Consider the following 23,560-nt stretch of genomic DNA (forward strand, 5'->3'; position numbering starts at 1 on the left):
TGTGTAATCCTGTGTGTGTCTACTCAGAAGTAGGCCTTCCTGCCTTCCGTGGGGCTTCATAGAATCATAGAATAGTAGGGTTGGAAGGGGCCTACAAGGCCATCGAGTCCAACCCCCTGCTCAGTGCAGGAATCCAAGTCAGAGCATCCCTGACAGGTGGCTGTCCAGCCTCGTCTTGAAGGCCTCCGGTGTGGGAGAGCCCACCACCTCCCTAGGTCATGGGTTCCATTGTTGCATTGCTCTAACAGTCAGGAAGTTTCTCCTGATATTCAGCCGGAATCTGGCTTCCAGCTTCTGGCACTTGAACCCATGATTCCATGTCCTGCACTCTGGAACAATCGAGAAGAGATCCTGGCCTTCTTCTCTGTGACAACCTTTCAAGTACTTGAAGAGTGCTATCCTATCTCCCCTCAGTCTTCTCTTCTCAAGGCTAAACATGCCCAGTTCTTTCAGTCTCTCTTCAGAGGGCTTTGTTTCCAGTCCTCTGATCATCTTTGTCGCCCTCCTCTGAACCCTCCCCAGTTTGTCTGCATCCTTCTTAAAGTGTGGTGCCCAGAACTGGACACAGTACTCCAGAGGAGGCCTAACCAGTGCTGAGTAGATGGGAACTAGTACTTCCCGGGATTTGGAACCTATGCTTCTATGAATGCAGCCCAAAATAGCATTTGCCTTTTTTGCAGCCACATCACATTGTTGGCTCATATTCAGCTTGTGATCGACAACATGCAATGTGTTTTTAATGGCTTTTGATCTTTATGAACCACCCAGAGCTTCAGCTACGGGTGGTATAGAAATGAATAAATGAATGAATCAGTTGCACTGAGTTCTTTTCCACCTATCCTATGGGGTCTGTCTTGGCGTTGCCCAATGAGCTGTCTATATATAGTTGGGGGTTTGTTAGAAGTCTGCTTTTTACCGCTCTGCCTTGAAATTTGTGCAATTTCCACCTCTGTTTTACTGTCCTGCTGTTAGATTTGTGCTGTTTTACCATCCATTCTACTGCTGTGCCATGAATTTTGCATAATTTCCCTGTACTGTCAGTGTCCCGCTCTATATCATCCTCCACTTTCAACTCCGCCACCCCCCTTTATGGTGGTCATTTCCTCCACTACTAACTGTCAGTAGTAATGGGGGACTTCAGTTTCCCCAATATTTGTTGGGAGACAAATTCTGCCAAACATGGCCCCTCCAGGAAACTCCTGACTTGTGTGGCGGATAACTTCCTCCTACAGAAAGGAGAGGAAGGAACTAGAGGATCGGCTATCCTTGACTTGATCCTAACCCACAGAGATGACTTAGTGGATCAAGTAGCAGTTACAGGAACTCTGGGGGAAAGCGACCATGTTGCACTTGAGTTCTTGGTTCTAAGGGAAGCAAAAGCCGAGTGTCGTCAAACGCATACCCTGGTTTTTAGGAAAGCTGATTTTAATAAACTCAGAACAATTATCAGTAAGGTCCCATGGCAAGCAACGCTAACAAGAATCATAGAATAGTAGGGTTGGAAGGGGCCTACAAGGCCATCGAGTCCAACCCCCTGCTCACTGCAGGAATCCAAGTCAGAGCATCCCTGACAAATGGCTGTCCAGCCTCGTCTTGAAGGCCTCCAGTGTGGGAGAGCCCACCACCTCCCCAGGTAATTGGTTCCATTGTCATATTGCTCTTACAGTCAGGAAGTTTTTCCTGATGTTCAGCCGGAATCTGGCTTCCTGTCACTTGAGCCCATTATTCCGTGTCCTGCACTCTGGGATGATCAAGAAGAGATCCTGGCCTTCTTCTCTGTGACAACCTTTCAAGTACTTGAAGAGTGCTATCCTATCTCCCCTCAGTCTTCTCTTCTCAAGGCTAAACATGCCCAGTTCTTTCAGTCTCTCCTCATAGGGCTTTGTTTCCAGTCCCCTGATCATCTTTGTTGCCCTGCTCTGAACCCTCTCCAGTTTGTCTGCATCCTTCTTAAAGTGTGGTGCCCAGAACTGGACACAGTACTCCAGAGGAGGCCTAACCAGTGCTGAGTAGAGGGGAACTAGCACTTCCCGGGATTTGGAACCTATGCTTCTATGAATGCAGCCCAAAATAGCATTTGCCTTTTTTGCAGCCACATCACATTGTTGGCTCATATTCAGCTTGTGATCGACAACATGCAATGTGTTTTTAATGGCTTTTGATCTTTATGAACCACCCAGAGCTTCAGCTACGGGTGGTATAGAAATGAATAAATGAATGAATCAGTTGCACTGAGTTCTTTTCCACCTATCCTATGGGGTCTGTCTTGGCGTTGCCCAATGAGCTGTCTATATATAGTTGGGGGTTTGTTAGAAGTCTGCTTTTTACCGCTCTGCCTTGAAATTTGTGCAATTTCCACCTCTGTTTTACTGTCCTGCTGTTAGATTTGTGCTGTTTTACCATCCATTCTACTGCTGTGCCATGAATTTTGCATAATTTCCCTGTACTGTCAGTGTCCCGCTCTATATCATCCTCCACTTTCAACTCCGCCACCCCCCTTTATGGTGGTCATTTCCTCCACTACTAACTGTCAGTAGTAATGGGGGACTTCAGTTTCCCCAATATTTGTTGGGAGACAAATTCTGCCAAACATGGCCCCTCCAGGAAACTCCTGACTTGTGTGGCGGATAACTTCCTCCTACAGAAAGGAGAGGAAGGAACTAGAGGATCGGCTATCCTTGACTTGATCCTAACCCACAGAGATGACTTAGTGGATCAAGTAGCAGTTACAGGAACTCTGGGGGAAAGCGACCATGTTGCACTTGAGTTCTTGGTTCTAAGGGAAGCAAAAGCCGAGTGTCGTCAAACGCATACCCTGGTTTTTAGGAAAGCTGATTTTAATAAACTCAGAACAATTATCAGTAAGGTCCCATGGCAAGCAACGCTAACGAGAATCATAGAATAGTAGGGTTGGAAGGGGCCTACAAGGCCATCGAGTCCAACCCCCTGCTCACTGCAGGAATCCAAGTCAGAGCATCCCTGACAAATGGCTGTCCAGCCTCGTCTTGAAGGCCTCCAGTGTGGGAGAGCCCACCACCGCCCCAGGTAATTGGTTCCATTGTCATATTGCTCTTACAGTCAGGAAGTTTTTCCTGATGTTCAGCCGGAATCTGGCTTCCTGTCACTTGAGCCCATTATTCCGTGTCCTGCACTCTGGGATGATCAAGAAGAGATCCTGGCCTTCTTCTCTGTGACAACCTTTCAAGTACTTGAAGAGCGCTATCCTATCTCCCCTCAGTCTTCTCTTCTCAAGGCTAAACATGCCCAGTTCTTTCAGTCTCTCCTCATAGGGCTTTGTTTCCAGTCCCCTGATCATCTTTGTTGCCCTGCTCTGAACCCTCTCCAGTTTGTCTGCATCCTTCTTAAAGTGTGGTGCCCAGAACTGGACACAGTACTCCAGATGAGGCCTAACCAGTGCTGAGTAGAGGGGAACTAGCACTGCCTGGGATTTGGAAGTGATGCTTCTATGAATGTAGCCCAAAAGAGCATTGGCCTTTTTTGCAGCCACATCACATTGTTGGCTCATATTCAGCTTGTGATCGACAACAATTCCAGGATCCTTCTTGCTTGCAGTGTTGTTGAGCCACGTATCCCCCATCTTGTAACTGTGCATTTGGTTTCTTTTTCCTAGGTGCAGAACTGGGCATTTATCCCATTAAATGGAGAAAAGGAGTCTTGGAGAAAAGGAGTCCAAGATGCGTGGGAGCTTTTAAAAAAGGAAATTCTCAAGGCACAATCACAAACCATTCCAACAAGAAGAAAAGGTGGAAGACAACAGAAGAAGCCAATGTGGCTTCACAAAAAGCTTAGGGATGACTTGAAAACAAAAAAGGACACATACAGGAAGTGGAAAGAAGGCCAAGTAACAAAGGAAGAGTACAGGCAGGTAGCACAGAATTGCGGGGATGGCGTCAGGAAGGCTAAAGCGGAAAATGAGCTGAAGTTAGCGAGGGATGCTAAAAACAACAAAAAGGCTTTCTTCAGCTACGTGCATAGTAAAAGGCAGAGGAAAGAAATGGTGGTTCAGCTATTAAATAAGGATGGCAAAACGAGAACAGATGACAAAGAAAAGTAAGAGGTGCTCAATTCGTACTTTGGCTCAGTCTTCTCCCAAAAGAGGGTCTATGACCCCCCTGGCAAAGTACAGGCTGAAGGGGCAGGATTGGAACTTGAGATTGATAGGCATATGGTCAAGGAACACCTAATTACTTAGAATGGGTTCAAATCTCCAGGGCCAGATGAACTGCATCCTAGAGTAAGAAAGGAACTGGCAGAAGAACTCTCAGAACCACTGTCTATTCTCTTTTTGAGAAATCATGGAGGACGGGGGAAGTGCCAGATGACTGGAGGAGGGCTAATGGTGTCCCTACCTTCAAAAAGGGCAAAAAGGAAGAACCTGGGAACTACAGACCAGTCAGTCTGACATCCATCCCTGGGAAAATTCTGGAGCAGATGATAAAGCAATCCATCTGGAAGCACCTTGAAAACAATGCCGTGATGACTCAAAGCCAACATGGATTTGTCAAGAACAAGTCCTGCCAGACAAATCTGATCTCATTTTTTGATCAAGTCACCTCCCTTGTAGACCATGGGAATGCTGTAGACATCATATACCTCGACCTCAGCAAAGCTTTCGACAAAGTGCCCCATGATCTCCTGATGAGCTGACTAGCTCAAAGTGGGCTAGATGAAACAATGATCCGGTGGATCCACAGTTGGCTACAGAATCGGACTCAAAGAGTGCTTATCAATGGGACCTTCTCAAACTGGGGAGAGGTCACGAGTGGGGTACCGCAGGGCTCAGTTCTGGGCCCAGTGCTCTTCAACATTGTTATTAATGACTTGGAGGAGGAGGTGCAGGGAATGCTGATCAGATTTGCAGATGACACAAAATTGGGTGGGATAGCTAATACTTTGGAAGACAGAAACAAAATTCAGAGTGATCTGGATAGACTGGAGCACTGGGCAGAAAACAACAGAATGACACTGAATAGGGAGAAACGCCAAGTTCTGCACCTAGTATAAAGAAACCAAATGCACAGGTACAAGATGGGGGATACATGGCTCAACAACGCTACAAGCGAGAAGGATCTTGGAATTGTTGTCGATCACAAGCTGAAGATGAGCCAACCGTGTGACGTGGCTGCAAAAAAGGCCAATGCTCTTTTGGGCTGCATTCATAGAAGCATAGTTTCCAAATCCTGGGAAGTACTAGTTCCCCTCTACTCAGCACTGGTTAGGCCTCCTCTGGAGTACTGTGTCCAATTCTGGGCACCAGACTTTAAGAAGGATGCAGACAAACTGGAGAGGGTTCAGAGGAGGGCAACAAAGATGATCAGGGGACTGGAAACAAAGCCCTATGAAGAGAGGCTGGAAGAACTGGGCATGTTTAGCCTTGAGAAGAGAAGACTGAGGGGAGATAGGATAGCACTCTTCAAGTACTTGAAAGGTTGTCACAGAGAAGAAGGCCAGAATCTCTTCTTGATCATCCCAGAGTGCAGGACACGGAATAATGGGCTCAAGTGACAGGAAGCCAGATTCCGGCTGAACATCAGGAAAAACTTCCTGACTGTTCGAGCAATACGACAATGGGACCCATGACCTGGGGAGGCGGTGGGCTCTCCCACACTGGAGGCATTCATGACAAGGCTGGACAGCCATCTGTCAGGGATGCTCTGACTTAGATTCCTGCATTGAGCAGAGGGTTGGACTCGATGGCCTTGTAGGCCCCTTCCAACACTACTATTCTATGATTCTATCTTAAGCATTACCTTACTGGCATGTGAAATAAATGCCACTGTTCGATAGTTTGAACATTCTTTGGTGCTTCCCTTTTTTTGGTATGGGGATATAAGTTGATCTTTTCCAATCTGTTGGCCATTCTTGTGTTTTCCAAATTTGCTGGCATATGGTATGCATCACCTTGACAGCATCATCTTGCAGGATTTTAAACAGTTCAGCTGGGATACCCTCATCTCCTGCTGCCTTGTTATTAGCAATGCTTCTTAAGGCCCATTCCACCTCAGTCTTCAGGATGTCTGGCTCTAGCTCACTGACCACACTGTCAAATCTATCCCCGGTATTATTATCCTTCCTATACAGATCTTCCGTATATTCTTGCCACCTTTTCTTGATCTCTTCTGCTTCTGTTAGGTCCTTGCCATCTTTGTTTTTGATCATACCCATTTTTGCCTGGAATTTACCTCCAATGTTTCTAATTTTCTGGAAGAGGTCTCTTGTCCTTCCTATTCTATTATCTTCTTCCGCTTCCACACATTGCTTGTTTAAAAATAATTCCTTATCTCTTCTGGCTAACCTCTGGAATTTTGCATTTAATTGGGCATATCTCCCCCTATCACTGTTGCCTTTTGCTTTCCTTCTTTCTTGGGCTGCTTCCAGTGTCTCAGCAGACAGCCATCTTGCCTTCTTGGTTTTCTTTTTCTTTGGGATGTTTTTTGTTGCTGCCTCCTGAACAATGTTGCAAACTTCTGTCCATAGTTCTTCCGGGACCCTATCTACTAAATCTAGTCCCTTAAATCTATTCTTCACCTCCACTACATATTCATGAGGAATATTCGTGAGCTCATCTCTAACTGCTCTGTGGGTCTTCCCTATTCTCTTTAGTCTGATTCTAAATTGTGCAATAAGAAGTTCGTGATCTGAACTACAATCAGCTCCAGGTCTTGTTTTTACCAACTGCATAGATCTCCACCACCTTTGGCTACAAAGGATGTAGTCAATCTGATTTCGGTGTCGACCGTCTGGTGAAGTCCACGTATAAAGTCGTCTCTTAGGTTGTTGGAAGAGAGTGTTTGTTATGCACAGTGAGTTGTCTTGGCAAAATTCTATCAGCCCTATGTCCTGCTTCATTTTGTTCTCCCAGACCATGCTTGCCTGTAATTCCAGGTGTCATTTGACTACCCACCTTAGCATTCCAGTCTCCTGTAATGAAAATAACATATTTTTTTTGGTGTACTATCCAGTAGGTACTGCAGATCCTCATAGAACTGATCTACTTCTGCTTCTTCAGCATCTGTGGTTGGGGCGTATATTTGGATCACTGTGATGTTAAATGGCTTACCCTGAATTCGAATTGAGATTATTCTGTCATTTTTTGGATTGTATCCAAGCACTGCTTTAGCCACTTCATTATTAATTATGAAGGCTACTCCATTTCTTCTGTGGTCCTCTTGTCCACAGTAGTAGATCTGGTGGTCATTTGATGTGAGGTGGCCCGTTCCAGTCCATTTCAGTTCACTGACACCCAAAATGTCTATATTTAATCTTGACATCTCCCCAATAACCACATCCAATTTGCCCTGGCTCATAGATCTTACATTCCAGGTTCCTATGGTGTGTTGATCTTTAGAACATCGGATTTGTCGTTCACCATCAGCACCATCGGCTGCTAGCCGTCCTTTCGGCTTTGAGGTAGCCGCGTCATCACATCTGGGGCTAGTTGAACTTATACTCTGTTCCTCCCCAGTAGCATTTTGACCATCTTCCGACCTGGGAGTCACATCTTCCGATGGTATACTGACATATCTCTGGTTGTACTGATCCATTTAGTTTTCATGGCAAGAATACTGGGGTGGGTTGCTGTTTCCTTCCCCAGGGATCGTATTTAGTCTGACCTCTCTGCCATGACCTTCCCGTCTTGGGTGTCCCTTAACGGTTTAGCTCATGACATCATTGAGGTGCTCAAGCTCCAGCACCACGACAAGGTCCTTTGCTGGAGTCAAAGCAATTACACCCCTCATTTTTTTAAAAAAAGTAAAAATTGGTGCTTGTGAATTGCGCAAACGAGTTTGTACTTTCTTTTAGTAGTATTTTCCCTCTGGTCCTTCAGAAGTGTGCTCAGATTAGCCTTTCCCCTATGTGCAGTCTCACCTTGTCAATTGCCTTATATATTACATCTTTTGGAGTTCCCAGAAGTGGAAGAGGTAATATACTAGGAAATTGACAAGGCGAGGCTGCACAAAGCGGGCAGGCAAATCCGCACACTCGCAAAGGATTATGTACCCATTTGTGCAATTCAGAAGCACCAAAAGAAAGAAGTGGTGACTGAGTTATGGCCCTTCCAAAGTGCCATTTCAGCATCAGTGGGGCGGCAAGCATCACTGGTGAGGGAGGAGGGAGGCTGGAGGCAGCACTGGTGAGATCGCAAGGAGTGGCATGGGCTTTTTGCCACACTTGCCAGGCGGCTCTGTAGCCACCCGCCAGGCCATGGTGCTAGGTTCAGACATCATGACAAGCCACCCTGAGAACAAGCCTTCCTCAACAGCCCTGCCACAAACTATGGGTTCTCAGGTGGCTTGTGTGTGCGTAAGAAACCACGCTGAATTGTCCGTGCCAGGTTCACACATCACGGTAAGCCACGCTGACACAAGGCTTGCAACCGTGGCTTAGTGTGTCGCGCAAACCCTGTCTGTATGAACCCATATCAAAGCAGACACACAGCAGGGAATCAGCCAGCAGAGGGGGCTCTGGGCCTCCCAGAAGTTGTTCTTTGCACCACCAAACCCCAAAGTTTCCCAAAGAAAGTTCCTCCCCCCACTTTCTTATCAGCTCCCCCTCCCCAGAAAGATCATTACTTCCCCTGCTGCCAGACAGACCATAATAAGCACACGCCCGATTGCAGAGGTTGCCCCTGCGAACGCCTGGTTTGACATGTGTTGCACATCTGGAACATGGGTGGCCCCAATCCACATCCTGCAATGCCACCTGATGCAGGGCAGATGTGATGGATGGTCCTCTGCCATGGGATGCATGGCTGGGATAACCCCAGAGCTGGGCTTCTAGGTTCTTAGATTTAAGTCCAGAAAACTGGCTCAGCCTCTTTCTCCCTCTGGCCCCAAATCCCAGCTCCATACCAGCTGTGTGGGTCCATTCCTTGTAACCCCAGAAGCGTAAGGAGACTTCCATCTTCCAAAGCAACTGGCAAAATTAAGCAGAACATCACCTTGAACTACCTGTTGCCAGATATTTTAATTTGGGCAGTCACACCCTTTCCAACCTATGGAAAATATGTCCAATTAAGGAACAGATCTGGCATAGGGAAGGCTGAAAATCTTCACTTGTTTGCATGTAAATGGTTTTGATTGCCTGCATCCTCTGGGATCCAGAGCCAACTTGAACTCAGCAGTGCTCTGTCGCTTCTTGGACCACCTGTAGCAGAGTTAGACTTCCAGCAGATGTCAGGGTCCTCGAACTCCATGCTCTATGCTCACCTCCAGGGAAGTGTCATCTGCTTGAGGAAAGCATCATCTGTGTCTTCCCACTGGCTGGCTGACCTGTATCATCCAGCCATGGCAACAGCATCCCTGTTGTGCCTCCCTCTGTCCTCACCCAGAGGCTTCTGCTCTTAGATCCACAGATTTCCGCGTGGATTCATGCATTCTTTGCATATAACACCACTCCCTTTCCATTGGGCCTGTTCCTTTGGAGCAAGGTATGTCCTTCAAGTGCTATATTCCAATCATTAGTCTCTTCCCAGTAAGTCTTAATGATGCCTATCAAATCATATCAACCACTGCATATTAGGAATTCATTTTCATCCCATTTGTTTCCCAGGCTTTATACATTTGTGTATAGGCAGATGTTGCATCTTCCTGGTTCCCCTGCCGTGTTCACATCCAGTTTGCCAGGCCGGTAATCTGGATGTGTGAAGGTAAAGAGCAAACTCTCCACCACCCTTGCCCTGCAGGAGGTGTCAGTTCCTTCTCTGACTGGGGAAAGAGTGAGAAGCCCCCCCACACACACACCGCCTCCCTCGTCAGCAACTTGGTACTGGAGTTGGAGCCCCCTTGAGCGGCTTCTGGGTGGCTTCCTTGTTGCTCATCCTTCCTTCTGCTGCGAGTCTTTCCGGGTAATCAATTCTCTTCACAGGTTCCCTTGAGTGCTTCTGTGCTCTAGGGCCCAAGCTGAGGATGCTGGGGCTGGAGCCAAGGATTCCATTAGGTCCAGATGATGGGGGGAGCAGAGTGAGGCGGAAGAGCAGCAATGCCGTTCAGATCACATCCACCAGACAATGCCGCACTGCAGACAGTGCAAAACATCCACCGGCTGAGGGGTGCAATGTTGCAGACGGTGAAAAATGCACAAAGTTCTGTGGCCCAAACAGCTCCCAGGGTGGCAGCTTGGGGGAGCTCCACTGTTGCTGGGAAAATCCATTTTCTTCCAGCTACTGTGAGGACTGCAGCAAAGTTTGGAGGGAAACAGGAAGTGGAAATCAAAGGAGCGCAGCAAATGATGTCACTGTCCCTCTTTAGTGGGCTCTCCCACACTGGAGGCCTTCAAGATGAGGCTGGACGGCCATCTGTCAGAGATGCTCTGACCTGGATTCCTACACTGAGCAGGGGGTTGGACTCAATGGCCTTGCAGGCCCCTTCCAGCCCTATTATTCTATGATTCTCAGTCCTCACCATAGGCAGCCACTGTGTGGTGTAGTGCATATTAGTAGTCTCATAGTTCTCACAGCTGGGAATATTTCTCCTAATGCAGGGCCAAAATCTGCTTCCTTGCCATTTCCTTGCCGTTTCCACCCACTGGTTCTAGTCCTGCCCTAGAGGACGACAACAGAGGACGAGTTCTGCATGATGGCCTTTCAGATGTTTGCAGGCTGCTGTCATGACTCTCCTTGATCTTCTCCATCCTAGACATACCCAGCTTTTCCAACCATTGGTTTCATATTGGACTGAGCCCTGGGTTCCAGTCCCCACTCAGCCATGAAACTCACTGGCCAGTCACTCTTGTTCAGCCTAATCTACCTTACAGGGTGGTTGTTCAGGAGGATACACTTTGTCTAATTAATAATGATGCAAAACAGCAGCCACCCAGAGGCCTGGAGCATTGGGGACAAAGTTTCTGCACGAGCAGTTCTGCTTAACAGATTGATCCTTTCCCACGCTATTCTCTTTCCTCTTTTTTACAATGCAGGTGCAAAACACCCCCCTCCCCAGCAAGAAAAAACCCTTGATGCCAGACATGTTACAGCCAGCTGGACATCTGTCTGTCTGGATGCAAGACGTGCCTGGCACAAGATCCTGTTTCCCTCAGTATCCATCCCAGATGTTCCCCAGTGGAGCAGTCGTAAAGAGGCGTTTTTTGTATTCCTGGTGGGACTTCTCTTCCTGGCCCTGCTCCCCCACAATGGCCCCAAAGCAAGACGCACAGGAGCCCCTGGGGGTTTTAGCTGGGGGCTAGTGTGTGTGTGCCTATTAAGCCTGGCAAAGAGGAGACCTTGGGGGAGGGAGGGTGTTATGATAGCACTCTTCAAAACTCTGAAGGATTGTCCTACATAGGAGGGCAAAGTATTCTCTGCTGCTACTACTGCTGCCCCAGAGGGCAAAAGACTAGACCTCATGAGTTTCAGTTACAGGAGGGCAGATTGTGGTTGGACATTAGGAGTAACTTCTTGGCAAGAGCAGTTCTACAGTGGAATCAATGATCTACAGGGTTGGGTGGGTGGGCTGTCCCTCATTGTGGGTCTTCTAGCAGAGGCTGGGCAGCGATCTGTTGGGGAATGCGCTTGTGCTGCATGTCCTGCCGTGAGCAGGGGCTTGACTAGAAGGCCTCCCAAGCCCCCTCCAGCTCTAGGATTCTCTGGTTTCACACACTCTCACCATCCCTGTTCACCAGGGGCAGCCCCTCTGATTTCTGGTAAGTTGCTGTCCTGGTTTTGTGCGAGGGGTGCCATTCGAAAACATTGTTAGTGTAAATTGCTAGGCTGCTGTGTATATGGTATATGGTTAATACCATTGTGTATATGGTGTTACCTGGTTTTAATTGTTGATTTTGATATAATTATTGTATCATCATTTTGTGTTCTGCAGTTTCACATTTTGTGCACTGCTTTGGGAGGGTTTTCCCAAAAAGGCTGCTCATAAATCTTTTAAATAAATACAGCAATAGAGGACTTCATCCCCTCCCTCCAGCATCTCTAGAAATTAGAGCTCTGAAGCTGCAGTCATAGAGCCGATTATCTGGGAGAAAGACCCATTGAACTCAATGGGATGTGCCTCTGAGTAGCCATTTGTAGGACTGATCGTGCTGTGAATGTGGGGAATGGATGCACTGAGTCTCTTCTCTCTCACACACACACACACACACACACACACACGAATACTCGGAGCCAGCCATTTCACACCCTGCAGCTGGAGAGAGATGTTTTGACAACAGGATTTGGGGCAATGGTTTTTCGCCCTCCGCCCAGGACCTGCTTGGCTTTAGCAAATGAAGATGCATCAAATGGAGAAGTGACGTATTTTGGAAGTGCATCCGTTGTGGGGGGGAGGGGCTTCAGACGGCGATCTTTGGTACGAGGCAGTGATGTGTCCCGATTTTCCTCCGTGAGCGTCAGCTTTCTGTGCTCATAACCGTTACTGGCCCAAAGAAGGGTCTGTGCGCCCGGAGCGCCGGAAATGGTGTCCAGGGAGCCCCCGACGCCCGCATTTTCGCCGTTTCGCAGCAGACGCTCAAGCTTGCCTTCGGAGCCAGGAGCCCCAGGAAGAGCTTTTTCGCGCGTTTCTCCCGAAATCGGAGCCTCCCCTTTGCATGCCCGGGGCGCCCAGAGGCCCCAACGTCCTTTGCTGCTGCCGCTGCGTCCGCTTGTCGACGCACGGGCCGCCGGGCAGAGCTCGGGCTCCGTCCCCCAGCCCCTTTCTCGTGCCTGGGCTCTGCGTTCCGCTATTGCCTCGGCGTTCTGCCTCGCTTCTTCTCGCGGGGGCCCGAGTGCGGCAGGGGCGGGGGGAGGCGGCTCCCGCGGCCGGCCGGCCGGTCCCGGGTCCAGGGCTCCCGCCTCCCGCACCGCATATCCAGGGGCGGGCGCGCCGCCTCCTCCCTGCGAGCGCGACGAGGGTGGTGCGCGGGTCGAGCAGCGCCGCGGTGGGCCTTGGCGGGCGCCGCGCCGTACACGATGTGGGGGATTGGAAGCATTGAAACGTCTGTGTGTCCCCCGCCGCCCCCCAGATTGGGACCAGCTGGATGCGACGGCATCGCCGGATGCAGCTCGAGAGCGACAGGCCAGCGCGGAGCGGAGCGCGGCCGCGCCGCTGGGCTCGAGCTTTCGTGCCTTTTTCCAGGAGCGCGGCGGGCTCCCAGCGCCCCCCCCCCGTTGCACGCGCGCGCTCCCCGGGTTCCCCAGGAAGCATCCCGAGGCTGACCGGTGGGCCCTGCCCGTTCCCCGGCGCGCCCCGGGAGCCGCCCGCTGCCTCGCGGCCCCTTTCATCGCGCCCATCCCGAGCAACAGGCCCGTTATCCTCTCTGGGAGCCATTCTGTCGAGTTCCTGCACGCTTCCGCCGGGGCCGGGAACCGAACCAGGAAGGCGGTGCTCTCCCCGCGAAGAGGGCAGCCTTCTTCAGCCGAGTGTTTTGCCTTGTTTTTCCTGGCCTCACCCCGCCGGGGGAAGAGAGGAAGGCGCACGGGCTCTTTGAGGAATCGCAGCCGGCTAGCAGGCTCCTCCCCTTTGCCCCGGAAGTCCCCGCCCCCTGACCTGAGCCGAAAATAAAACCCCGTAAATCTGAGCGCCCAAAAATTGATGCTTTCGAACTGTGCTGCTGGAGAAGACTCTTACGAGTGCCCTGGACTGCAAGGAGGTCAAATCAGTCCATCCTCAAGGAAATCCACCCTGAGTGCTCATTGGAGGGACAGAGACTGAAGCTGAAGCTCCAATATTTTGGCCACCTAATGCGAAGAGAAAACTCCCTGGAAAAGACCCTGATGCTGGGAAAGACTGAAGGCAAAAGGAGAAGGGGACGGCAGAGGATGAGATGGCTAGATAGCATCACGGATGCAATGAATATGGACTTGAGCACGCTCCGGGAGAGAGCGCAGGACAGGAGGGCCTGGCGTGCTATGGTCCATGGGGTCACGAAGAGTCGGACACGACTGAACGACTGAACAACAACAAATCTGGCTTGAATATTTCCGATTCAGAGCTCAATTCTAAACTTGTTCAGGAAAAGAAAAGCCAAAAACACTTTCTTGCCATGTGCTAAAGCTTAAAATAGTAAGTTTTACCCACCCTCCTCTCGTTCTGTGCTGAACTTTCTACTATGCAGCTAAACTTGGAAAGCCAAGTTACTGTAGCTCCTCTTAAGAACTGAATCTTTACAGGTTGCTGGTTTGATCTAGACACTCAGCTTCTAAAAGTTTAGCGCGGTTATCTCAGGGCACAATCCTATGCATGTTTAGACAGCAAAAAAAGTCCTACAACTCCCAGCATTCCCCAGCTAGCCATGCTGGCTGGGGAATGCTGGGAGTTGTAGGACTTTTTTTGCTGTCTAAACAGGCATGGGATTGCGCCCTTAATTAACCTGAAGAAAACCCAAACTTCTGAATGGATGTGGGGCTGTAGCTCAGCTCTTGCAAAGCTTATGCCAGTTGCAACTAACTTTTCCAAGGAGCAGAGGGAAATGTAATTAGTGAGATACAGCCGCTCAGATCTTGCGAAGTTTATCTTAATGACAACATGACATCCGCCCACCCCAGAGCAGCTCTTGAAAGTAGACTTATAATGAAATTCTATACACATCTACTCAGAAGTAACCCCCCCCTTAAGTTCAACGGGACTTACTCCCAGGTAAGTGAATATAGGATTGCAGTCTAAGTTTTCCTTGCAATCTTAACCTGAAGAAGAGCCCAGATACTGCAAGGCATTTGAAACTCCTGCAGTTTGGCTGTTACAAAGCTTATGCTAATTGCAAGGTTAACTCTTCCTAACAGTGGTGGCAAATGGTACTAGTTTAATATAGCAGCTCAGACCTTGCAAATCTGTCTTCATGGTATAGCTACATATAGATATACACGAAAGAACTCCAGGAAGGTCAGTTAGACCTAGGTTGAGTTTATTAGACTTATTCCCAGGTAAGTGTATATAGGATTGCAACCAGAGTAGAGGAAACTTCGGTGAATATACATTTGCTTTGCCATAGTGTAGGAGAAAGTGTGTCCAGAATGATGATGTGGATGTCAGTCAGACGAGGCTGAAATGTAGGAGATGCGCTGTCCTATCCATGGTCTTGTCCAAAGAGAGGTAGAGTCAGATAAGCAGTTGGTTGCATCTCAAAACTACTCAGTGTTTGCTCTCATCCTGCACAGAGAGATCCGCCCAACTAAACATCATGCCATGCACAGAAGGACCACCTGAGCCATTGTCAGATACACAGTTCAGGGTATGTTTGCAACTGCCCTTTTTAACTTCAGGTGTAAAGTACTTTGCTTTTGTAGACACAGCCTCTTGGTGGCAGGTGAATTGCTGCTGTTCCTTTTTTGCCTGAAGAAAAAGGGCAGAGGAAGAGGAGGGAGGGAGGAAGCTGCCTTTGGAAGGCCGTGGGGCATGTCTCCCAAGGAACTAGACTTGACTCCAAAACCATCATTCCCATAATGTCCCTCAGTGGGACAGAAGGGAGCTGCTCCCTCTTGTTGATGTAATCTCAAACTATCCCATCAAGACAAAAAGGGCAGTGACAGTCCAGAGAGAGGAAGGTCCAGGACTCAGTTAAGGACTGTTCTCCCTGCCCGGTCAAGATGAACAAAGTTTGATGATAAATATGTGTATTAATGAGAGATTCCCAACCATCTTGTTGGGAATAATGTTGTCCCTATCTTCAAAAAGGGTAAAAAGGAGGAAACTGGGTCCTACACATCAGTCAGTCTGACCAATCCCTGGGAAAATTCTGGAGCAGATAATAAAGCAATCCATCTGCAAGGACCTTGAAAACAATGCCGTGATTACTCGAAGCCAACATGGATTTGTCAGAAACAAGTCCTGCCAGACAAATCTGATCTCATTTTTTGATCAAGTCACCTCCCTTGTGGACTGTGGGAATGCTGTAGACATCATATACCTCGACTTCAGCAAAGCTTTCGACAAAGTGCCCCATGATCTCCTGATGAGCAAACTAGCTCAAAGTGGGCAAGATGAAGCAACGATCCGGTGGATCCACAGTTGGCTACAGAATCGGACTCAAAGAGTGCTTATCAATGGGACCTTCTCCAACTGGGGAGAGGTAACGAGTGGGGTACTGCAGGGCTCAGTCCTGGGCCCAGTGCTCTTCCACATTGTTATTAATGACTTGGAGGAGGAGGTGCAGGGAATGCTGATCAAATTTGCAGATGACACAAAATTGGGCGGGATAGCTAATACTTTGGAAGACAGAAACAAAATTCAAAGTGATCTGGATAGACTGGAGCGCTGGGCAGAAAACAACAGAATGACATTTCATAGGGAGAAATGCCAAGTTCTGCACCTAGGACAAAGAAACCAAATGCACAGTTACAAGATGGGGGAGACGTGGCTCAACAACACCACAAGCGAGAAGGATTCCTGCATTGAGCAGGGGGTTGGGCTCGATGGCCTTGTAGGCCCCTTCCAACCCTACTATTCTATGATTCTATGATCTTGGAATTGTTGTCGATCACAAGCTGAAGATGAGCCAACCATGTGAGGTGGCTGCAAAAAAGGCCAATGCTCTTTTGGGCTGCATTCATAGAAGCATCGCTTCCAAATCCCGGGAAGTACTAGTTCCCCTCTACTCAGCACTGGTTAGGCCTCATCTGGAGTACTGTGTCCAGTTTTGGGCACCACACTTTAAGAAGGATGCAGACAAACTGGAGAGGGTTCAGAGGAGGGTGACAAAGATGATCAGGGGACTGGAAAAAAAGCCCTATGAAGAGAGACTGAAAGAACTGGGCATGTTTAGCCTTGAGAAGAGAAGACTGAGGGGAGATATGATAGCGCTCTTCAAGTACTTGAAAGGTTGTCCCAGAGAGGAAGGCCAGCATCTCTTCTTGATCATCCCAGAGTGCAGGACACGGAATAATGGGCTCAAGTGACAGGAAGCCAGATTCTGGCTGAACATCAGGAAAAACTTCCTGACTGCTAGAGCAATACGATAATGGAACCAATTACCTAGGGAGGCGGTGGGCTCTCCCACACTGGAGGCATTCAAGATGAGGCTGGACATCCATCTGTCAGGGATGCTCTGACTTGGATTCCTGCATTGAGCAGGGGGTTGGACTCGATGGCCTTGAAGGCCCCTTCCAACCCTACTATTCTATGATCCTATGATCTCCTAACCACTAGTTCCCATTGATAGGACATCATTCTGGGCTCCTGCAGGACAATCCTACACAATTGTTTTCCCCAGAAGTCCCACTAGTTTCAAGGTTTAGGGTTGCAGCTTTACCTGCCATCTGCCTAACTATTGAAATGCTCAGTCAATCTGAAGCCATATCTATCTAGCTATGAACATCAACAGAGCCAGGCTGGATTAGACCAAGGAAAGTGCACCAGCATTCTGTTCTCATGGTGGCCAGCCAGCTGCCCCTATGGAAGCCCACAAGTAGGACAATGGCACAATTATAGCCCCTTCCTGCTCATGTTCCCAAACAACTAGAGGCACACTGCCACTGATCCTCAAGGGAATGTATAGCTGTCTGTCTGTCTGTCTGTCTGTCTGAATATTTATTATTCTTTTAAAAAACAAACAGTATAAACAATAATTTCCAATCCCAAATAGGAACAACAACAAAAGAAAAAGCCAGCGTGGTGCAGTGGCAAGAGTGTTGGACTAGGATCCGGGAGATCCGGGTTCAAGTCCCCACTCGGCCATGGAAGCTCACTGGGTGACTTTGGGCCAGTCACAGACTCTCAGCCCAACCCACCTCACAGGGTTGTTGTTGTGAGGATAAAATGGAGAGGAGGAGGAGAATGTAAGCCGCCTTGGGTTCCTTGCGAGAGGGAAAAAAGGCGGGGTATAAATGCAATAAATAAATAAATAATAAACACGGCTTTACAAAACTGAAAAACAATCATAGGTGTAAAGAATCAGCGTTTATTTACATTTCCAAAACCCAGGCCCTGGTTTTCAGCTCTTCCCAGACATCTCCTTGTTCTGTCCTCCCTCTTTAAGCCTTCCCATATCAATATCTATGTCCTGCTCCTTTGTAGCTGCAATTTCGACAGATCTCCACTGTTTAGCCATTAGCATTTTGGCTGTGGTCAGTTATGAGTTATGGCATGTTTATCCCACCTTCCACCAAGATTATGCCCCCAATCCTTCTTCTACCTCCTGTCAGGTAAGTGAGGCTGACACATGGGGGACTGAGTTAAGGTTTCCTAGTAAGGGCTACTGTTAGGCTGGAACCTGAGTCCTTCTCCAACACTTTATTGCTCCCTGGCTCCCAAACAGGAGACCAAGGAATAATGTTCATCTCTTCCTCTTCCCTTCAGGTATTCTAATAATATAACCAGAGTTTCAATACATCATCTTATTGGGGGGCATAGGGATGTGGAAAGGCAACAGTGGAGTTGAATTCTGAGGGAGAGGGACCTGTGTGTGTGTGGGGGGGAAATTTAGGTCAGAGGACTTAAAATGTGGTGCAGAGAGAATGCTTCTATTTACAAGCTACACAAATGCCATAAGACACTTCGAATCCACCTTCCTGCACAGCCATTGATAGATCTGAACCCTGCCTCGAAAGATGCATTTCCCAGGTGGCTGCCAAGAGCAAGAGGCTCAGGAATGCTTGAAGCGCAACGTGCAGAATTCGCTTCTATGTCTGCCCTGAAAGATTATTTGTTGGTGTGAAAGACACACCAATGAGTCCCACTTCGGCCTAAAAACTCCCCTTCCTCCACAAACTGCAGGGAGTCCATCAGTTTCCCCACACCCTGGGCTGGTACGTGCTGAAGGGGAACATCCAGTTTTTCTCTGGAAAGCAGCCTCCCTCCAGGGCCTTGGGCACAAACGGGAACTTGGCTTCATGGGAGCCTTTTCCATAACAAAGTGGAATGGGCTGGTGGGGAGTGACGCACTCTGGGTTCCTGATGGGAACCAAATTTGGAGAATGAGCTATGCTCCCCCATGGCCCTTGGGAGATGACTAAAGCCACATGGGTTGCCTCTTTCCTCTCATCCTCATTAGGAGCATCTGTTGCTTTCACAGATCAGCCTCTCATTCCAGAATGCCCGTTCCATGGCTGCATATTTCTGCCCCTGCCCAAGGGACCCTCTGCACCCTCCACCCAGGCCTTTTTTCTTGCTAGGTGTACAGGCTGCAGCCTTGCTTGTGTCTGCATGCAATTTGGCCACTTCCAACTGAATTCAGGAATCCCAGAGGAACTTGCCACTCCTGGAGGATGAGGCTCTCCATGGCTACGCGTCCTGATGGCTCTATGCTACCTCCAGGATCAGAGGCAGTGTGCCTATGTGCACCAGTTGCTGGGGAATGTGGGCGGGAGGGTGCTGTTGCTTCCTGGTTGTGGGTTCCCAGTTGGCAGCTGGTTGTCCACTCTGTGAGCAGAATGCTGGAACAGAAGGACCCTGGGCTGGATCCAGCAGGGCTCTTCTTATGTTCTTATGTTCAGAGGGGCAGGACTGCGAGTTTGCTGCTGCAGCAAAAGCCACAAATAGCCCTGTCTGTAGCACCTGAGACACAAACAGGCGCAGGCCACCACGGAAGATCCTGCCACAATAAATGGGTCAGTTGCCAAAGTGCTGTGGGAGGGGCTCTTCTTGGCTTTTGCTATTTGGGAGTCCAAAGTGGTGGTGGTGGTGGTGATGTTATATGAAGCCCCACTGCCCTGCAACAAGATACAGCTTCAGAGGAGATTAAAAAAACAAACAAACAGCTCTTCTGGTTTGTTGGGAAAGACTGATTCCGAAGCCAGTTTTTCGCAAAATCCTTTGCAGGGTTTTGGCTGGGTCTCACCCCAGACACTTCCTCCAAATAATCCCAAAGCTTTTAGCTGGTGGGTTAAAAAATAGGGGCTGTTCAGCAGCACTCCTACCCCCCCCCCCCACACACACACACCAGTGTTCGCTTTGTGGCTTTTAGACTATATCAGCCTTTGCCCATCTATTGCCCTCTAGAAGTCTTGAACTACAACTCCCGTCATCCCAAGTTCTGCTGGCTGGGGTGGAGGGGGATTGTACTCCAACACATCCAGAGGGCACCACGTTGCAGGGAGCCTCGGCTGCAGACTGCACTGATCCAATAAGAGGCTGCTGGCGCACTTTAAACCTTCTCCTGCTCATTTTCTATATCAGCCTGCGATTATAGGCACAGGTGTAGGGGGCGGAGGGGGGGATGATTTTTGTGTCTGAGCCAATTCCACATTTGTAACCTTTTCAGCTTTTTCCCTGGCAGAGGCTCTTGACGTCGGTAGGAATTCAACTGGTGCAACTTCCCCATCATAGAGAAATGGCAGAGCGGAGGGTGGCGCTCCTGGGATTTCTTCCTGCCAGGCAGCTATTAAAGGCACAGCATCGCTGCGCAAGGGAGGAAGATGGCAACAGAATGCGGGGGGGGTCAAGGGTTACCGCGGTGCCTCTCGCCCCCCTCAGGTCTCCTGGCTTATCTGCCTCTCCAGCACTCCCCCCCCCCCGCGCGCAACTGGAAGTCTCACTCCACCTGCCCACTTACAAAGCATAAAGCGAATCCAGCGGGAACGGTTATCAGACACCAACACTTTATTTTGCCCTGGACGTTTTCGTTTTCCCTTGGGTCAGGCGTCATGGAGAGAAACACGAGTTTTGGAATCAACCCGAGTTTTCTGACCGAAAACAAACCCAAGAAATTTCTCCAGCAAAAGTGTCTGTCCCGGGACCCAAGGCGCCCTTGGTTGGCCCTGCCCTCCGGGACTCTACCGCATGCGTGTGAAGGCCTCCGCCGCAGTACGCCGCCGGCGCGCGCGCTCCGCCCTCACGCCTCGGCCCCCGTCTCCGAGCTTAGTGAAGTTCCTGATCCGTCCAGTTTCTTACAGAGTCATAGAGTTATAGAACAGCAGGGTTGGAAGGGGCCTGCAAGGCCATCGAGCCCAACCCCCTGCTCAACGCAGGAATCCAAGTCGGAGCAGCCCTGACAGATGGCTGTCCAGCCTCGTCTTGGACGCCGCCAGTGTGGGAGACTAAGCCAGAGCTGATTCCAGAGCTAAGCCGCGATTGACTCCCCGGTCTGGGGCAGACCCTGCCTTACACCTTCCTGGGCGCCCTCCCTCCCTTTCCCCTTCCCTTTCCCCTTCCACGTGCTTGCCGTGCCCTCTATGGTGTTGTGACAACGCCCGCCCGCGCGCGGCAGGGGCTTTATTTATAGCCCGTCCTTCCCCTGCATGCGTTTGGCGAACAGCCTGGAAAATGCTGGGGAGACCCAGGGTTAAGAACAATCCCCCCTTTCCTCTCCCCCAGAAATGTGGACTTCTCAAAGCAGGTCTGCTGGGTGCTTTGCCCCCGCTCCTTGCCGTCCTGTTCTTGCGCCCCCCGCTCCAAGGCGCTTGGAGGGGCCAGAAGAGGGAGGGGTGTGCTCCTAGGGGCGATTTTTGGCCCCCGAAGGGCTGCTCTGAAATGACGCGCCTCACCGTGTCGAGTGTGCGTGTGAACGGTGGGGAAGGGTTAACACTCGAGCCGTCCGCCCGCGCCTTTCTGTCTGAACATTAATAACACCAGTTGCTGCAGGGTGGAAGAGAGCATTTTCAGGAACAGACAACATCCCAGCAGCAGCAGGAGCAGAGACAGCGGGGGGATCCCACCCCCAAGAAGCGCTCTCGCGGTCCCCCCCCACCCCCACCCGTGGGACGCCGTCCAAGCCTGGCGGGACACGCGCCAGAGCAGCTGGGGAAGAAGCATGCGGGGCTTTTGGGGGAGAGAACCTGGCCGCACAAGCCTCGGTGCGGATGCTCCACTTTGACGAGAGGGCACAGGCTGCTTCCGGACACCTCCGAGGCTGGAACCACACTCGGGAGAAGAGCGGGCCCGCGCTATGGCGGAGGGGCAAGTGAGGGGAGACGTGGCCCCCAGGGCGCCCCCGGGCGCCGAGCCTGGGCAGCGGGGAGCCCCGTCAGGCGCGAGAGGAGCTCTGAGCCGGGAAGCGCCCACTTCGGACCCCCCTGGCATCTGGTGAGTACCTTTTCCTGTGGGCCTCGCCTTAAACGGAGGTGAAACTCCCCGTTACAGACGGAGAAACTGAGGCGCAGCGGCTGGAGACATTCAGCCAAGGGCAGGCGGAGAGGTGGCGGCAGAGAATGCGGAGCTGCGGGTCTCTGTGCCCATCTCTCCGAGTGCTGAACCCCGCTCCTGTCTACCGACTCCACCCCCTCCCATTAGCCTCTGCCTGCTCCCCGCGGTCTGTGGAAGGACTCGGACAATCCGCGCGTACAGGGGCTCGTCCTGTCTGACTATTGGGCCAAACTCCCTTTTCAGAAGCTATCCAGGACTCAAGGCTCCTCGTTTTGGCTCAGGCTTCCTCCAGGTTTGCTTTTGAGGCCATGTGGGCAAATTTACCAGAAGCCACAGAGCCTGGTGGTTCCTTGAGAAGTAAAAGAATGCCCTGTTTCCAACAGTGGTCAGCCAGATGAGAAGCACCCCCCCTTACAGTTGTTCCCCATCCGCCAACTGGCATGCAGAGGTAGATGGCTCCTGCACAAGGAGGCTCCATTGAGCTCACAAGGCGAACCTACTTGAGCAAGTCCCAGAACGGCGACAGAGGGCTGCTGTTTCCCTGACCTGTGTAATAAATATGACAGCAACCCACTGCCTTGTGTCCTGTTGGTGAAACAGCACCATGAACTCCCGGGGGACAGCTCTGGGGAGGAAATGCTCCCTGGCTCCAGAAGCATGCCTTTCTTCATGAAAAGGGTGAGCACTCTGGACTCCAAAACCCGTGGCTCACAGCCTCCTCAGGCCATGGTCTGTGCCTGCTGGCCCTGTCTCTCTTTGAAGAGCAGGTCCCCGCGGGTGGGGCAGGGTGTGGAAACGAGGCAGCAGCGGCAACAATCACTGCCACACCCAAGGAGGCTCTGTTCAGATTCAAAGGCACTGAGTTTTCCTTAAAGTGAAGAGGTGCTGGGACAGGATAAGGCCTGCCTGAACGCCCCACCCATGATGACTATGGGGGGAAGTCAATCTGCGTATGCTCAGAGGCCCAGGGCTGAGTCTCACTGGCCCCAACAGAGCCCTGGGGCTCAGATGGCAGAAGGAGGAGGGGCTCCTGTGTTTTTTCCTGCTCATTTACCTTTTATGCTCCCTAAACCTTGTTTATGTTTTCCAAGCAACTTTCCCTCCCCACCCCGTACTCCCTACGCCCTTGGCCTGTCTGAGACATGCACAGGGTTTGCACCCTTCTGCGCAGTCTGGTGTCTCCAGGTGTGCAGAAAGGCATCGCCCTGCCAGCAGTGACGTCTGGGGCCGGCACATCCTCTGGCCCTCCGGGCAGCCTTTGGAGAGGGAGAGATGCTTCCAGTTGGCGAAAGCCGGCCCAGGTCCCAAAGGGGGAGACCCTCCCCAGCCCACAACACATGCTCTGCAGCTGCACATAGGGGGTGGTGCGAGGAGGGCAGGGGGCTTTCTGAGGGATGGGGGCAGGAGGCACAGCTTTTGCCTCCAGCCTGCCCATGTTGTTAATCTCTGGATGCCGCTGTCAGGCTCAGCTGGCAGGGAGCTCTGGATGGCTATGATTTTTAGGAGCTTTTAATTCTGCGCAGTCCTCTGACCTCTGCTTGACATGCAGGCTAGCTAGGAAAGAGTCCCCTCTGGCCCTGTGGCTGGCCCTTTGTGCTTGA

The 23,560-nt window shown here is 50.5% G+C and overlaps 1 protein-coding gene across 1 annotated transcript in view; it reads left to right on the plus strand.

The window, feature by feature from the left end:
* The first annotated feature begins 20,766 nt into the window (after window positions 1-20,766).
* Window positions 20,767-23,560, plus strand: part of LOC146333887 (ADAMTS-like protein 5) — a 43,595-nt gene continuing 40,801 nt past the window's right edge. Inside the window, exon 1 of the mRNA XM_084825056.1 lies at window positions 20,767-21,899. Within this exon, the coding sequence (XP_084681182.1) occupies window positions 21,763-21,899 (137 nt within the window). The 5' untranslated portion in view covers window positions 20,767-21,762. The remainder of the gene's footprint in view (window positions 21,900-23,560) is intronic.

This window comes from Heloderma suspectum, chromosome W (assembly GCF_057233095.1).
Source record: "Heloderma suspectum isolate Gila_16-S chromosome W, 16-S_ref, whole genome shotgun sequence".
Classification (NCBI taxonomy): Eukaryota; Metazoa; Chordata; class Lepidosauria; order Squamata; family Helodermatidae; genus Heloderma; species Heloderma suspectum.